Genomic DNA, 18962 nt, shown 5'->3' on the forward strand with positions numbered 1-18962 from the left:
GATGCAAAATTCAAGAATAGCCTATATGTGTCTATCTAAAAGTTATTATACATGGCTCCTCAACTGGTATACATTATTGATATCAAACCAATGCAAAGGTTTGAATATACTTGAACAGAGACGTATAGGCCTATTAGTTTCCCATTGGGAACAGTGAGTTAAAAAAAGAGAATGTTCGAATCATCACATTAATTTTGATACATATAATTGTGTAGGTCAGGTGTATCACAAAACATCCTACGTATCCTATACACATTTTGCAATAAAGCTTAAAATATAAGGAGATATCACTATTTTTCTCATTAAATCATAACTGCGTGGACGGTTTAGTCTAGAAACAGTTTTATCTGTTGTTCACATTTTGTGTATTAAAAATGCTGAACATTGATTATACTGATTAACTTTTTTTTTTACACTGGTTGTTTCTATCCCTATAAACTCACATTTCAGATCTACTTTGAAGCACTAAAGCTGGCTTTTGTTTCATCTGCAAATGGCAAACAATGTCTTTAAAACGAAAATAGATGTAGGCCCTACGTGCGCAACATTCATGATAAAATTCAGAATAGATACATTATTTTGATTGACCGCGGGTTTTAGGCTATAATTCTTTTTCCCAGTAGGCCTAGGCCTACTTCTATCCTTCCCGATCCCTCCATACCAGTATAGAAAAGAAAGAAAAGAGATTTCAAATCGAAACTGTGAGAGAGATCCCGTCAAAACTCCCGTCAAAATTTCATATCGGAATGATGAATTTCAAGATTTTGAACGATTTAACACCTTCTTACCTACACGAAAATATATTCTATATTCTATTCTAACCCTACCCTAGCCTCAGCTTCCAAAACCTCGGACAAACTTTTGCAAACGTGCATTTTTCTACAGGGGAGGGAAACTATTATAATAGCCTTCCGCATGCATGCTGTCTGTGACTGTATACGTCACCCTTTCTGAATTAGGCTTAACCCTCCCATTGCTTGGAAACAGAAAGAAAAAAAAAATGTATTTACAAACTACCAAAAAGTTTATATTGCCTTGAGACCTTGTATGATATTGCAATAAAAAATATTTCATGAGACTACCATGATTTTGTATTTTTATAGGTATAACCTTCTACTCTTTTTCTTTCTTATGTATACCTGTTTATAACTGGTCCCTATGGAAGAAGCGGCACAAGAAAAGTGCAGCTCATTATTGAATATGGGCTATCCAGCCGTTATCTTTTGTCTAGTAAGTATTCTTTTTCATATCGGTATATTCATTTGCTACGTACGTATTTTTCATTTTTATGAATGTATCATTTTCCTTGTATACCTGAATGATATCTTTTATATCTTTGTATGTTTATGATGGAAATAAAACAAACAAACAAACAAACAAACAAACAAACAAACAAACAAACAAACAAACAAAGTCACTGCAATGGGAAAGAGAGGGAGAGGCAGAATAGAGATCCAAAAGGGATAAAAGAGAGGCGAGAACGTAAGGAAAGGTGCATTTTGACTGATGTGAGAGAGACACGCTTGAGCTACTATTAAGTCATATAGACTCACATAATGAAATAGCCGCATTGTGATAACCGTATAATAAGCACCCAGAAGACTTGTAAACTGGGTCCATCAGGGGTATCGATCTGTTTTTACGAGGGAGGTGGGGGGCAAAACTTGGAAAATGCATGTATATGTGCGAGTAAGCGGAGCGACATCCTATAATAGGGCAGGGTGTAGGCCTATCTGCCCTCCACGCAAGGGAGATTTTGCATTTCCAGGTATTCCTGATGGAATATTTAGGATATTGCATACAGGTAGAATGTCAAAGAAGTGTATAGTTACAAAAGGATATAGGAACTGAGCGTGGGAAGGGTAAATTAAAAGAACATTTAATTTTCCCTCCCCACATGAGGAACTTTTGATTTTGTTGGAATTGAAATGACTGATATGGTAAATACTTTTTGTACCCGTCTTGTCAATCTCAAGAGTATACTTTAGCTCCTATACGTGTATAGATATTGAATGGGACCTATCGGGGATGGTGTGGGAGGGGGTATCCCTCTCCTATACGTGCGAGGGAGATATTTTCAGAGTTGAAATTCATACTACGATCTCGTGCATAGGTAAATGGATGAAACATTTGGACAATTATTGATTTAAAAAAAAAGCAAGAACGTTATACCCATCTCGGGAATTATGGAGGGGGGGGGGGCAAAATGAAATAATTACCCCTAATATTTTCAGGGGCAACCTGCGCCCCCCCCCCCCCGATCATCGTAAACATCAATATTGATGGAATTCGTCTGTCCCCAAAAAAGAGTGCATATATAAACATGATGGAGGAGAACCAAGCTGGGAAAAGGTTTAATTGAAGGGAGATGTATCACCTCCCACGCAAGTGAACTTTCGCATTTGTGGAGCTGAAGTGACAGATCTGGTGCAAATTTTTGATGAAATATGCGGATATCTGTCAAACTCAAAAGTGTTATACTGAGTCCATGGGAAAGGACCGAGAGGAGGAGGGTGTATAGGCCTAACATATCCCCCTTTGACACGAGGGAGATTTTGCATATTCATAATTGTAATTCAACAATCTGGTGCACACTTTGGGTAAAATATTTGGACAGCTTTCTGCTAAAAAAAAAAAACCAACAACAACAACAACAATAACAACAAAAAGCAGGAAAATGTCCCTCATCTGGGGAATTATGGGGGGGGGGGGCAAAGTAAAATGATTGTCCCGAATATTTTCAGGGGCCAACTACCCCCTACCCCATTGCTTGCCGTAACATGCCGTTACCATGGCAACACAGTTTTTGATACTGTGACTTTCACATCTTTACCCAATTAATGGCAATGTGCGCGGCAAATTTCATGATCTTTGCTCGAAAACTGCGGAAGTATGGTTCGATCACCAAAATCTATATGCCCTGATTTATGACCATGATATGCCGTCACCACCGGAACGCAGTTTCTTGTATAGGCCCTACATTATATTTGCAAAAATGGATGAATGAATGAATAAAACTGACGGAGTAATTCGATTCTCAGGATTTCAACGCACCAATTTTACAGCGGGCGGCGGACCGTTATCGGTTTTTGCAACAAAACGAGAAGTGAACAATACAAGTAAAACCATGTTCCCATTCCAAGATATATCAGAGTTAACATTTTGTTCTTTTTTATTTAAGGTGCTTTTAAGACAAGTTTTATACCTCATACAGTTGAAATAATTATGAAATATTTGTCATTTCTTAGAGAGCATGACATCGTCAACTTACTGATTTGAATATTCATAGGGGCTGGTTAAGAAATGTTTTTAAGAATGTGAAATTTCAAAATGTCATATCTTCCTAATTTCCTATCCGATTTTTGTCAGTTTTGTATAGTTCTGTACATAGGGAAATTTTCTCTTTCTTTTGAAGTTTATCTATTTGGGGTGGGGTGGATTTCCTCTTTAAAGGTGGGAGAGAGCAGTTTATCTTTCTGGTCCCACTTCCGGGTTTCATCTGCTAATAACAACAACAACAATTACAACAACAACAATTACAACAACAACACAACAACAACCAACAACCAACAGGCCTTACCCACGCTTTACCGTTTCATCAGCTGCATGACAAGCGACAAGCGACAATTTTTGTTCCGGGGTTAGGCTTCAAGGCAAAAACAAAACAAGTTTAACCACATTTTTCTGATGCCCACTTCCGGGGCAAAAAAGAAAAAAAAAGGGGGGGGGAGGGAGTGATTAAACCTTTAAACGTATGCCTATATTCTATACAAAGCCTCCTTCGATCCCCCTCCCCCTGTTGCACCGGCCATGAAGTCGGCCCTACTCAAAGAGATTTTACGTAATTAAAAAGTCTCTTGCCCTATATAATTCACTATAGTGTCTGAAAGAATTACTTGGTTTCACAAGCGATTTACATATCGGGAACTTGGATGCAGGGCGTCAAACGGATGTTATAGTCATGGATTTTTCAAAAGCTTTTGACAAGGTTGGACATGAGCGGCTTTTACGTAAACTGGACTACTACGGTATCAGGGGGAAAAATCTGAAATGGATTCAAAGTTTTCTCAATGGAAGAAGTCAGAGGGTCGTTTTGGATGGTATTAAATCTTCTTCAGTAGCGGTAGGATCTGGAGTGCCTCAGGGGTCGGTTCTTGGGCCTTGTCTCTTTCTACTTTACATCAATGACTTGCCTGATGGTCTCGCGTCAAAGGTTCGCCTTTTTGCCGATGATAGCAATTTCTTACATGACCATCGACAATCGACATCATACGCAAAATCTTCAAGAGGACCTAAACAAAATTGGTGACTGGGCGAAAAAATGGATGATGGATTTGAACACAGATAAGTGAAAGGTTTTGACAATATCCAGGAAAAGAAGTAGGGTGCAACACGTGTATCATCTAAATAACGCCCCCTGAATCTGTTGAATCCGTGAAGTACTTGGGTGTAACCATCACTTCTGATTTGAAGTGGACCCAACACATCAACAATACTGTCAATAAAGCCAATAACGTGCTTGCATTTCTAAAACGCAATCTTCGCATAAAATCTTCTGATGTTAAAGCCACAGCTTACAAAACGTTGGTTCGACCAATCAGTTGTTGAGTATGCTTCCACAGTTTGGGACCCATCTACCAAGAACCTAATCCACCAAGTGGAAATGGTCCAGAGAAGAGCTGCGCGATTCACTTTAAATCGCTATGTATACCATAACACCTCGAGTGTCACCAAAATGCTACAAGAACTTAATTGGACCACTCTGGAACAGCGCAGAGAAAATGACAGGCTAATTATGATGTACAAAATACACAATAATCTCACTCCTCTTTCAGCACAGGACTATATTATCAAACAGGCTACTCAGTTAACGAGAGCCAGTCACCTCGCAACCACACTCCTATCAGGCTATCAGGTACATATTCGAGAACTGAATCGCATCGCCATTCGCTGTTCCCAAGAACTGTAAGGAACTGTAATTCCCTGTCGTCAGAAATTGTTTCAGCGCCATCTGTGGGATCATTTCGAAACCGTCTAACGGTTGATCACAGTGGCTAGTTTTTTCGTCAAATTTTTATGTGCTTGTAAATATCTGTAAATAAATTGTATCATAATGTAAATAGCACCAGTCTGCAAGAATCTTCAGTCTACTGAAGGAGGCAGACTTAATCAGAAGAAGAAGAAAAAAAAAAACAGAAGAGAATGGTAGCCTATTAAACCCACCATTAGAGCAACAACACAATGATATACATTAGCTTTTATACCCCACTAAATCATCAGTACTGTGTAGTGCAAAATTTTCGTCAAATTAGCCAGAAAAAATAGATAAAAACGTATGTGGCTTTTCAGTGCTCATTCTAACGCGAGAAGGAAAAGGTCAGTCTCGTACTCTGAAACAGAGCCTTGCTCTGAAAAACAACACTACGCCATCACACGTCTGCTCATAGTCAAGGATTTTGACGTCATTATTCACGGGAGCAGCCATTTTGCGATATTGTGCTAATCCTTGCTCTGTCGACGAATACACTTTTCAGTAGTTTGGAGACATTTTATTAAACTTTCTTGGATAAACATGACCTCCTTAACTCAGAGGGGTAGTACTCTGATTCAAAGACATTCGGCTGCTTCATCAAGGGGAGCGGAGGGAGGAGAAGGAACAAATTCCATCGATGAAGACGAGCATAACGAGGAAGATTATGAAGAGTCGAAGGAAACGAGATTAACTCTAATGGAAGAGGTCTTACTCCTGGGTCTCAAAGATAAAGAGGTAAACATTGATACAATCATACATAGCAAATTAGAATAAATGTATCGCATGTTAACCCATCCAACTAGATTACTTCGGCTTCTAACGTTTTACAAGTATTTAGAACGAATGGTCAGCCAACAGTGTCCACAGATCAGAAGGACGAGACCTGTCGTCGCAGGTCGGCCACTTTACTCCCTCTGGCTTCGTATTCATTGCTGAAGACCTGTGTGGCTGTGTGCGAGTGTGCTGTAGACCGTGGTGTCGACGATACGAGCAGTGTAAAGTACCTGTGGTGGGATGGTAGGGTAGGCCTACCGTTCTACTGCAAGTCTATACACTAATGTTAGGGTTTGATACGTCAGCTCAGGCGTGGCAGTGCAGTGCAGTGTCAAGTGAGACTAAATTTATGCCTACACAGTCATCCATGAATTGATCAACGCAAGGAGGGTCAGTGTAGAGCCAGCAGAGGAGAGTGGATGTTCTCGAAGCTCGGCCTCCTGCAAAAGGCAGAGTAGAATTAGAACACTGGTATTTTGTAGCTCAATGTGAAATTTGGGGGTTTTATTTTCATTCTTCTTGTTCAGTGGAATGTTGCAATGTGTACAACTTTGTAGGATACACACAATTTACAGAACACCACTAACGCACTAGAGTAGCAGGCCCAGTTTGCGGCAGGTTAAGGCCTTTTCAAGGGTATTTAGAGTAAAAGCCCCAATTTTCGGACACTTAAGCTTTTTTGCAATATTTATTCAACTCAGATAATACTCCACAAATTATATCTATAATAATGTATGTTAAATATATTAACCTAATATTTCCCAATATTGATTTTGTTAAACAGATTATAAAATTTCACAAAATCCCCAAATATTATGACCTTGTCAATTCCCCAAAATTTGGACAGCGTCTCCAAAATTCGGACACGCGCGCTATGTCAATACGCATACAAGGCCGCTGAAAAATCCACGCGCGCCATACCTTGTTGGCGCAAAGTTGCATCGGGGATGTTGCGGCGCCCTTTCGTGTCCGAATTTTGGGGACTGTGCACTTGCATTCAGCCCCTGTACATTTACTCACTGCATCGGCACACGTACGGAGATTTTGTTTTTCTTTTGTGTTTTTGAGGATGCCATCACACTCTGAGCTTGCGATAAACGAAAAATCTCGCAAAAGAATTGCGTAATTTTTAAATTTTTAGCGCTTTTTCGGTGACCCCGATTCTTTACACGGGACCTAATTCGCGCGCGCTTTGGAAAAGTTGCGGCGATTTCGCGTTTTTGACGGCAAAATTTGGGATTTTAGATGGAATTTTGAAGGTGACTCAGGCACTTTCCTGTGGTGAACGTGTGTGCTAGTATGTGAAACGATGTGATATGCTTGTGTTGTGACAGTCCACTTTGCTGCCTTGTGATAAGTGGTAAGTGTCCGGATATTAGAGGCCGGCCGAAAATTGGGGTTCTTACTCTAGTAGTATTCTGGTAAAATGGGCAAGAGAAATTTTTATTATTTTTTTTTTTTATAAATTGGAAGAGGTACCAAAGGCCTCTTGACACTGCATCACAATTTTTTATGGTGGACAATTACCCTAGTCATAATGATAAATTTTATGCAGAAAATTTGCAACCACCAAGAGGACCCAGTTTGCGGCAGGGGGGACCAGTTTGCAGCACCTCACACAAAAATGTCCCCTGATTTCTTCAAACATTAAAATTTTGCAAAAACCAAATATTTTTTGATGGTTCAACTAGTTTTCAGCTTGTTAGAACACTTTATTTGGATTCATATATATCGATCCTTCACGATTTCATAGTTTTTCAAGATAGCATGTATTTCATCAATTTCCACCCATTTTGACATGTAAAATAACGCTATGTGTGTAAATCCCATAGGGGTGCCGCAAATCGGACCCATCCCCGATATTTTGGTCACTGTTGCAATCCTCAAAACTGACAAAGGAAATAAATTTTAGAAAATTTAACACAGTTACACAAGGAATCCTTACCTTGCCAGGCCTCTTTTGATAGTAAGATTTTGTATAAAGATACAAACAAGGGATGATGGTTGTTGCCTAGCAACAGAACAAAATCTTAACATTTTGTTAAGAAAGTCATACTTTTTTAAAAGCAGCGTGACACAGATGGTTTAAATTACAAATATGAAGGCCATCATCCCAGTTATTTCATGATTCTGGTATCAAAAGAAAGCTCTTAACAGTTGCTCTTCAAATAAAACAATTTAGAAAAAAAAAATACTCTTCTACTTTTGAAGATATGGTTAGATATTCCTAGGGGTGCCACAAACTGGACCCCTGCAGCAAACTGGTGCCCCGACTCTAGAAAGTAAATTAAAATAGGGCGTCTGGTAGATATTTGCAACTGAAAAAATACACATCATTTCACACAAAAACATACCTATCCGTAATGTCCATAGTTAACTAACACATGCAAAATTTCTCATCATCTAATGAAAAGTCACAGTCAAGCACACTCCAGTGAGCAGTGCTATTCGCTGCATTCATCACATTCGTAGTGCGCATGTTTCTATTAGGCTAAACGCTCATCCTTGTCAGCACACACCAACCCAGCTAGCTGCAAGGCCCGCTCGATAGCGTACTCGCACTGGTTTTCTCTGTGATGTAATATCGTGCCTGCATGCCATACAATACATGTGTGGTACTGTGCAAGTAACTACTTGACTTACAATTATATACTAATAGCTGGGCAAATGCAACATGGAAAGTGAGCAACCGAGGTCGTGGACAGAAAAAAATTGTTAGTCCGGAGGAATTTTTTTCCATTTTTTTCCATTCACGGTTCTCCTTCGTAAGAGAGGATTCCGTGAAGCCAGACGTACAGTGTACTGTAAAAGTGGATATTTTCACGCTACTAATTTTTTGCGCTTTGCTGGGTAAGAAGAGTTTCGCATGTCTTTAATACCACGGATTCAAGACATCAACTTCTAGAACATATGGCATGCAAAAATATTGGCGTGCTTTTATTTTTGTGCTAGCTTCTGGTTTTTCAACACCTCGAAAATTTCCACTTTTTCAGTAGTCTCCGGGGAACATGTCTCCGGCGACAGACTGATTTACTGTTATTAGACACCACCTAATTATAATGTAGCTATCCGATTGGTCGATTGCCCATCACGTGACATTTAATTAAAAGTTCCATCGCACTTTGTGGCTGTCAGCCATGCAATTTTATTTGAGCAAAAATGGATAGCGCATGGCTGACGTCACCCATTTCCATTGACTCCTGTGTTGGAATGGAATGGAATGGAATGGAATGGTTTATTGATCAAACTTCGCAGCCGAACGGCTGAATTGTGTCTGATTTACATCGATAAAAATACAGTGAGACAAAATAACTTACATACATTTGTATACAACACACGAACAAAATACAACCATTACGACAACAACAAAACAAATCATCGGTACATCAGTAGTGGAAGTAGATTCAGTATATGAATTACTTGTGTATTGGAACAAAAACAGAGTTGAGTGAAAAAAAAAAATGTTTTACATACATGTATCTTATTTCCTCCATTAGTGAGGTATCACAACCCTTTAAGCTAATAAAAAGGGTATAGAAGGATAAGGGAGGAGGCGTGGAATGAGGAATGTTGAGAGATAGAAGATGCTACATGTAGTGTGAGGCTGAGACAGGAACTCACAATTGTTAAACTCACAATTGACCCAAAAGTTTTTGTTCCATCGAACGGCTCTGATGTCTCAGTAAACAAACATTTGCCGCACGCACTCAACAATTAAGGGCGCTTACAAACGCCTACTTTTTTCACTCATTTTTGTAAACAACTCTAACCGATCGGCTTCGCATACGTACGTATTTACATGGTGACTGTGCGGTTACTCATTTGTCTTTCACAGAAAATGGTTGTTATTTCTGTGCTGAATTCAAGAATCTCTGTGGACCACATATCTGTTGACATTCGAGGTGTTGTATAAAACAAATAGTGTATGGTCTTTACTCGTGCAAAGGAACAAGATTTCGCACTCGGTGAAAGATGAGGCGCACTATTCAACTCGGCTTTGCCTCGTTGAATAGAGCGCATCTATCTGTCATCTCATGCAAAATCTTGTACCATTCACTATTTGTATGCTATCTCACAAGATCGATGACCCAGAGAGCTTTGTACAGTACGTAAATGTGCAGCGCTAGCATTTGGTCTACAGAGTGACGTACACAACGCACTTAGTAGCTAATAGAGATTGTATGGAGACGTGCACATGTACTTACCTTATGTACTGGCGGTGTGGTGCCGGGGCTGAACATCTTACCTATGGCCTAATGCATGCCAAACCGACTTGACTGTCTGGGGCTTCGTGTAAGTGTACGCCGTAACTATGAGTCATGGCGTGTAACCAAGCCTACCAAGACTTGTAGGCCCCGCCTCGCTTAGTTCGCTGATGCTGTTACTATGCTGACAGGGTATCTTAATCCCTATTTCGTGGATTGATCGTGTTGAATGAGCGAAAAACCAATGCTATTTTTGGATTCACCACCATTGAATCCTTCTACAATAGCCTGGTGAGTTGCACAATCGATGGAGCAGCTGAGTTATAGCGATGTTTAGGCTTAAATCTGAATTTAGATAGCAATATGTCTTCAAATATCTGAACTCAAAATTGGACGAGAAGATTGAGACCACAACAGACTTTCATGATACCCAATTTATGATGCATGAATGCATGAAATACATGATTTTCGGGCTTTCGTCTATGGCAAGCCAAAAGGAAATGCACACATTAGATTTGCCATCGGGTTAGAACATGATCAAAAAATTGATTTGTCTTCAAATTTAATGGAGGTTAGCAAAGGAAAACTGCGTAAGTTGGTTTGCAGTACCCCAGTGGGAAATTTGTGCAGATGAGGCCCAGATTCTCCTGAAAGTCAAAGGTGTAGACATGTGCAGACAGATCAAGAGCTTGATCAAATGAAAATGGGATTGCTTTTCCCCCCATAGCCATGTTCTTTAACGTAGAACATTGTATGAATGGTTTTCTGTCTTGAAGGACATGGAGTAACAAAAGTGACACTTCACAGGGATGTAAGGATTAATGTAAAAGTGGATATTTTTTTTATATTTTTTTCTCGCTCGGCCGAGTAAGATGAGTTTTGCATGTTTTTTAATTCTGCGGAATCAAGACATCAACTACTGGAATATATAGCAAGCAAAAATATTCGCATGCTTTTATTTTTGCGCTAGTTTCTTGGCGCGCGAAAATTTCCACTTTTGCAGTAGCTTTTTGAGGATTTTGTGCCAGTTGTAACATCTTTCACTGTGTTTGATGTTAGAAGAGGACATTAAAAAAATCAGCGCTCTCAAATGGGACAGGCTGGTATGGAACAAACCACTGAATTGCTCTTCTCTTGTGGCAAGTATAGAAGTGATTGTTCTAAGAGAAAAATATTAAGATTATGTTACATATTAAAAACAAAACATGATTTGAGCATATTTTCTATCCATGTATTTGTTTATATTGGAGTAGTGCCCCGAGTGGGTGCCCTAGAGAAAGTGCAAAGGTGGGGTCACGTAGGATTTAAGTTGTGTTATCGTGCATTGTCACCAACAAAAGAACCGTTTCCGTCACTTCGGTCTCATTTGGCTAAGATGCCTTTTCAGACTCAACTCCCCTTTTAAACAAGCACAGATGATGGGGAGCAGCAAACCTCAAACATGACAAATTCTGTGTCACAAAATTGGTAATTACTGAAGGGGACACTTGACGCCATGCATGTAATGTTGCTGAGTGATCAGACATTCATGTCATCTACTGTTTTTCAGTTGTCCATGTTTACCCTGAAATTGCTTGAGCGATGCACACTACATGTACAACTGCACATGCATTTTCTTGATTTTAGAGAGGTATCTTCTATGCATGTAGTTTTTAGATTTTTGAAAGCTCCATCTTGTTTTTATCCAGGCTGGATAGGGCTTGACAAGACTGGATCAAAGCAGGAAAGCATGTTAAAAATGTTTTTTTTTTCTGACACTTTTGACAGTAAAACCAGGTGCATAAATCAACAAGCAACGAATCTCCATGCATGTGGTAGGGCCATGTTTTGACTGCGTTGAACATGCTTGAGGGAAGCAGGCTAGGTTGTCCGAAATAGCTTTTATTGTAAAGCAGCTGTGCATAACAATTGATTAAATTGATGAATTGTTCATTTTTCATCTTTGAATAACAGTTAGTATGATTTGACATTGCATGTGTTGCATTTCTTTCTGGCTTCTATGACACTCCCACTATCATACATAGTTTGTAAATGATTGCAACTTGTTGCTGGTAATTAATCCTCCTAATGCAATGTTCCTTTTTTTTTTTTGCTATCAGGGCTACACATCATTTTGGAATGACTGCATATCATCTGGTCTGCGAGGCTGTATGCTAATAGAGCTGGGACTGCGAGGGAGGGTACAGCTAGAGAAGACTGGTATGAGGAGAAGAAGCTTGCTAAACAGGAAAGTTCTCCTCAAGTCTGATTCACCAACGGGCGACGTTCTCTTAGATGAGGCTCTTAAACATGTCAAAGAAACCCAGCCACCTGAGACTGTGCAGAATTGGATAGAACTGCTTAGTGGTTTGTGTATTTTATTAATTCCTTGTAGATGTACTGTCATATATATCACAGGTGGACTACTCATCAAGATATATAATAGCTGATGATAATTAGGTGTTTCTTTTTTTTCGGGGGGGGGGGGGGAGGAAAATGGAGAGGAAAACAGCTAGAAAAACATAATTCTGGCCTACAGCTGTTGAATACTTACATTTTCCTGTAAACAAACTAACAAAAACTGTTGATACATTCAGACAAATGTACTGATTCAAGTTGACATTATTGCTTTCTTTTTCATGGTCACATAGTTTACATATGTAGAAACGATCGAAATGGATAAATACATTTTGTATCTTCTACTCTCATTTCTTGATGATTTACAAAATCTTCCTGTGTAAATTTCTTTGTTTTGTTGAACTGTCAAGACTTGCTTCAGTTCATATGGTGTAAGTTCCAATTAAATTTACTGATTTTGTTCCACTAGTTTATCGGTCCATAAAATATCGCCAGTAGTGTAATTATGCAAGGTGGCCTCGCATTTTTCTGTGGAATACGTAACCTCTTTTATGCTGTGGCCAAAAACTAAAATTTATAAAGAAGAAAATGTTTGTGATTTACACCAGAACTGCTAATATTACAGTGCAATTAATATACACAGCGTAATGATTCATGAAAAACTCCAATGTTGTCTTTAAATTGAACAGGTGAAACTTGGAATCCACTCAAGCTGAAATACCAGCTACGGAATGTACGAGAGCGTCTGGCAAAGAATCTGGTAGACAAAGGTGTTCTGACCACAGAAAAGCAGAACTTTGTCCTTTTTGACATGACCACACATCCCGTGGTGGATAGTGCCGTGAAGCAGCGCATCATCAAGAAGGTGCAGGAGTCTGTGCTAAGTAGGTGGCCCAACAACCCCCTAAGACTTGACCGACGGATGCTGTCCCTCCTCTATCTGGCTCATTCCTCTGATGTCCTGGAGAATGCTTTTGCCCCGCTATCAGATGATGACTATGAGGTGAGACAATGCTTGGTATATTCTGTTTTTATAACACACATCTGACCTTTCTTTTTCTGAGATCTAGGGAATTGAACATAACCTTTGCTGTGGCCACTATGTTTATTGATGAATGCAAGATGGATGGTAAAAGTTGGTTCTGAAGTGAGGAGGAATTGTGTTAGCCTTCCTTTTGGTCAGATGACCTTACCCTACATTCAGACAATCCTCCACTTTGCGGGGAAAGTTTGGAGAATGTGAATCTTTTTTTTTTTACGGTCAACCGTCCATACGTACGTTGAAATCCCCCGCTGAAAGGGGGACAGAATCATGGCTGGTGGTTTCAGCTGTGTGATAGGTCACCATACGTGCAGGTGTGGGGCATGCGATTGCAAATTTATACGATTGCATGATTTCCCACCACATTTTGAGCATGTGCACTTATAAGAAAAACAGCTGTGCGAGAGTTCCCTGCCAGAATTTTGTCACTGGACTCAACAAGCTTGCTGGGGGAGCGGGGAATGTCCCACCGAGTGTTCAAACGATGGAATTGCCAGGGAAAGTCCTGGCGAACAGGACATTCCCCATGAAATAGGGGGTCGTCTGAACGCAGTGTTACGACCAAAATCACTCTGAGAATGATCGCACAAAAGAAACAATCAACTAATGTTCAGGCGGTTTATTAACAGTGATATTGTGGGTACAGACTCGTAATCGGCTTTCACATCAGTACAATAATAATCAATAGAAACAATTACAAATCGGTAATAGAATCACTTACATATTATGTTATCAAGTAGTCCTTTGAAAATGTTCAGATACGATGTTCAATGCACCGATGAATGATCCTTGACGCACCGATGAATGATTCCTCCGACGTAACTCCAAAGGCACAGGTTGCATTAATCCACAGTATAAATCCGGGGTAAAATCCACGATAGATGTCCACGGTATAATGTTCACAGCGAAACATGTAAAATCCAGACGTTATGACGACCACGTCCAGTTGATGCGTTGAATGATGATTCACTTTATAATGTCCAGCAAGGAATCCAGCCCGTCACAGCTTTGCCGTAATAATGTCCGTTGACACTAAAATATGGAGTCTATCTCCAATGTAGGCAAATTAATTCTCTGCAGGCAAAATGTCTCCCAGGCCTTATCTCCACAAACACAGTTTGTATAGCAGGTCAGCAGGTAACACAGGACTGACTATAACAAGTCGCTTCAGAGCCAGAAGTGACGTAACTCTCAGAGCAGAGGTGTTGGGTACTCTGCCTACTGCAGAATTTCTCCAGCTTATATAATATCCATTCACCCCTTTCTAGTACATTCTGTAATTTTCTCCAACCTGGGGCCACATACCTGAACATACTAGCAAGTCCAAGTTCCAGGAATCCTGGATGACTCACTGCCTAACTATGTGCATAACATCATTGCCAAAATTAACTACCAATCACATTGGGCTACAAGGGCAGTGCCTCACTCAGCCAGCACTTCCCAGAATATTCTGGAATGGGCAAAATCATTCTAGATTGAGTGAGCTATAATGCATTTCCTGTCACATGCATACATGTACTGTATCTACATTATATACCACATAGAAATTCTCCACTGATCTGGTCAGCCTGTATGTACTATATCTATATCATATAGAATGTTCTCCATTATTCTGGTCCACCTGTGTACATACACATTAAAACAACCATGCATACAGCCTTGATACATGTACATAACTACTTGTGTGTACATTTGTGACAGCAGTGTCTGATGTGTCTAGTGACATCTTACTTTGAGTGCCATTATTTGTGAGATCATGTGATACTGCAGATAGTGGATACCTCGCTGTCTGACGCCATTGTAAGAATGTGCCAATGCATGCTGTGGAGTATAGATTCTTTATTTACATGACAATGGACTTAGCTGTTTGATAGGAAAGGAGGAAGGGTTTGAATTAAAAGCATAAATGTCTGCTGAGTGAATGTGATGCTGTTTGCATCTCTACCAATAAATATCAATATTTTGTGTGGCTGGAAAGTGCCATTAGGATATAAAGCATGCTGGAAGTGTTTGTGTGATATTTGCACAGCTTTTAGAAACAGCTGCTAGAGGACTGCTGTTTGTAAAGCAAACATTCATAGTGCATGCTTGGTTATTGCAACAATATGCTGTGTGTTACGGTAGCCTAATATGGAAGCTGTTTCAGTGTCAGTAATGCATTTATATTCGTCAGGTGGAACTTGAGGTTGAAAGAGTCTCCACATTCTATTCTTTGTTTTGTGTCTTTGATTTACCATTAGATTAAAGCATGTATGCTGCACATTAATACATTATGCAGAGGCTTTAGTATACTGGCAGATCAAAGTAATGACAGTTTGCAATATTACGAGCTGTCTCCAGTTGTGTTAACCCTTACTGTACAAAAGTGGTTGCATAACCATTTCAGGAAAGATTACTGGACTTAGTTTATGCAGTTCTGAGTAGCATGTTATACTTGGAGTGACTGTGTAAGTATAGCCTCAAACACCTGCATTTGGTTAAACATTAATACCAATTTCATATTTGTACATATTTATGTTACAGCGCACGTAGTGCAATTGCATTATACTTTGTAGAGCATAGCTTGTCCGGCTGTAATTGCAGTAGGTTGGTTCAAATTCTCCAGCATATTGATTTCCCATATTATGGGGCTTGACACATGTGTGTACCGCTGTACCTTGTATGTGTAGCACAAACTTCTCCAACAAATGATTCTAATTAAGTTGGTGGCCATTATGTTGCAAATATTGTATCATTCACAGGTGACATATGAAGACAATTTAAGGGGGAAAAGATTGCATCTGCTTTTTTTCTTGTGGATTTTCTCTCATATAAGACCTCATGATCAACTTTTATTTTATGTGCATTTCATATGACAGCATTGGGAACTTTGTTTAATATTAATAGCAAGAAAGAAACTGTGTCTTAACCCTTTGTGTGCATTGAGTTGTGTGTAAACCCCATAGGAGTATACACATCATGTAAAGTCCCTGGCACAGAAATGGTTAATACAATTTATATTTATTCTCATGCATATACATGTGTATTACATGTACCACATTATTTCATACTCCCAAGATGTTACACTCTTCACCTCTGTGTTTCTGTCTTTGCCAAAAACATTCCTTGTATTTATGGGAGACAGATGTCATGAGATTATAAATCTGTCTTTTGTCTTGATGTCTTTGTCAACAGCTTGCCATGGATAGAGTGAAAACCTTGCTTGAAGCCGACCCGGAGGAGCTATGTCAGAAATCTGGTAGCAATGACATGATGTGGGCTGTTATAGCAGCCTTCATCAAGTGATTCCCGTCAGATGCCTTCCCAAGTCTCGCATTCTCTCTCAATCCTGAACTGAACTGTCAGCTGGACATTATCTTCCTCCTTAGTTCCCACGAGATGTCAGCTAAGAGTCGCTTGGAAACTACTCCGCAGAATTCAGACTGCAGTGAGACGTAGGTGCTGTGTAGGCATGCAACCATCAAACCTAGCCCACAGTTAGTGGAGGGAGGCAGTTTCTGATCGATTGGCGATGATCTTTTCAACACTTGTGGCCAGCTGAGTGGCCACCACCCAGAGTGTAGATGGTATCGCACCCATAGTCTCTTTTCTTGGCACTGTTATGTGAAGATTCATACACTCCTATACAGACATTTTGCTTTTTGATTTTAAGGCCACTTCCACATAATCCCATGACAAAGTGATCATTGATCACCTTGTGGGGATTCACCAGCTGTTTCCTGTAGTTGTGTGTTCAAAATACCTCTGTATGTATGTCTACCTTCCCCTCTGTATGTATGTCTACCTTCCCCTCGTACTGTAAAGCAAGAAATTTTTGCGTCGAGAAATTTTCACAAAGTGGAGCCAGCGGCCTTTTTAGTGGCAAGAAATTTTCATGTGAATTACGACTGGCATTCACTGCATATAGTGTAGACAAGAACTTTTGGGGCCAGTTCATTTCTGGTTTTACAGTAATTTTTGTTTTCATTTATTGTTGTTGTTTTACAGACACATGACTAATTCTATCCCCACACTTCCTGATGCTACCATATAGTTGTGTATAAGGTCAGACTGTGTTTGTATGTGTTACAATAATTGACACAAACCAGGGATCCATAGCATACTGAAAGCTATTACAGGAGAACATCACTCTGCCTGTGGGTTGTCTCTTCTGCCCAGACTGTATAAAACATACCGTATTCTGGATCTCGTGGGAGCAAGGAGTTAGATATTGAATGTTTCTTCAGTAATTGTGAGGATCTATGATAAGACTCAAGAGGTTTTAACAAACATTGGGCCTTGTTGCAGTCAAAGCTATGTTTTACTATCAAGTGTAGAAATCATATGTAATTTGTAGATGCTGAATTCTGATTCACTGAAAGTCGAGCTGTATTTTCAAATTGAGGACTTCATGTCAAAATTGTTTTCCAGGGTCAAAAGATTGGAGCCTCATACCCCCAATTCATACAACTCACCCTCACTGCCACTCTCCCCCCACCCCCACAAAATCACATTTTCAAGTAAAATTACTAAAAAGCTGAGTAGTCTAGTGAGCTATTCATGAGACACAGATTGTCAATAAGATGTAATCATGCACTAAAGTAACACTCGAGGTGCACATAACAAGTAAATAATGTATAGTAATTAATGTAAAAAAAACCCCACTTGACAGAAAGAGAAAATATCTCATTGTCCACGTTTTAACAATGAATGACATTATATAGCATTGATACAGACGTCTTTACTGTCCTGTAGCATTCTCTCTATACTCTATGGTATGTATTTATCAGCCAAAGTGAGCTTCTAACGTGTTTATACAAAATTGAAATAAAAAAAAAAACAACAGTAATTTGCATTTTGTAAATATCCAAGAATTATATTTTGTAAGCATAATTTTTTGCAAATTTTCATTCACAAGACCATTTGATGGGTGGCAGAATGCATGAATAAGACCCACAGAGTCAAGATATGACATTAAGAAAAAATTGCATTTTGTTTAATATCTTGGAGGGAATATATAACACAATCATGCAGTGGGAGATAATATTTGGAAAATATTAGTGAACTCCAGAAATTTGTGAACATAGAGACACTGGGATATATATTGTACATTGTACAAACAATTATTCACATCAGTTAATTAAAGGCCCATGTGGATTACTGAGCAGCTTGAGTCTTATCATTTTATATGTAACAACAGGTTTTTCAAAAAATGTCTAAGAAATGAAGAAACGGTGGTGATGGCTGAAATGTGTAAAATATTTACGTTGATACATGTGTTAGATTGTAAACTGCAGGACAGCACATAGAACAAGACTTATACAGACAATCTGAATAGAATGGGGACATCACATTCCATAGAGATGTCAGTATTCTGAGGAGCATACGTGCTGAGTTGTTCCATGATAAAATCACTCCCTTGTATTCGAAAACAAGGTGTGCAAGGGATGCTGAAATTCTAGTGCGTGGAAGGTTTGTTAGTGTACTAACAGGCTATGAATTTTATGTTTCTTCAGGCCTAACTCATATTGATATAGTATGGATAGTAGCAAGTGTCTGTCACTCTGTGCACCTCCTAAGCATCCTCAGTGTC

At 39.4% G+C, this 18962-nt stretch overlaps 1 protein-coding gene across 1 annotated transcript; it reads left to right on the forward strand.

Annotated features, from left to right (window-relative positions):
• The first annotated feature begins 5484 nt into the window (after positions 1-5484).
• Positions 5485-17311, forward strand: LOC140230821 (Golgi phosphoprotein 3-like). The gene is made up of 4 exons (XM_072310962.1): positions 5485-5767; positions 12111-12357; positions 13038-13351; positions 16565-17311. Exons 1-4 carry the CDS (start codon positions 5573-5575, stop codon positions 16673-16675), a joined length of 867 nt encoding a protein of 288 aa, XP_072167063.1. The 5' UTR covers positions 5485-5572; the 3' UTR covers positions 16676-17311.
• Positions 17312-18962: the final 1651 nt, after the last annotated feature.

The sequence above is a fragment of the Diadema setosum genome, chromosome 7 (assembly GCF_964275005.1).
Source record: "Diadema setosum chromosome 7, eeDiaSeto1, whole genome shotgun sequence".
NCBI lineage: Eukaryota > Metazoa > Echinodermata > Echinoidea > Diadematoida > Diadematidae > Diadema > Diadema setosum.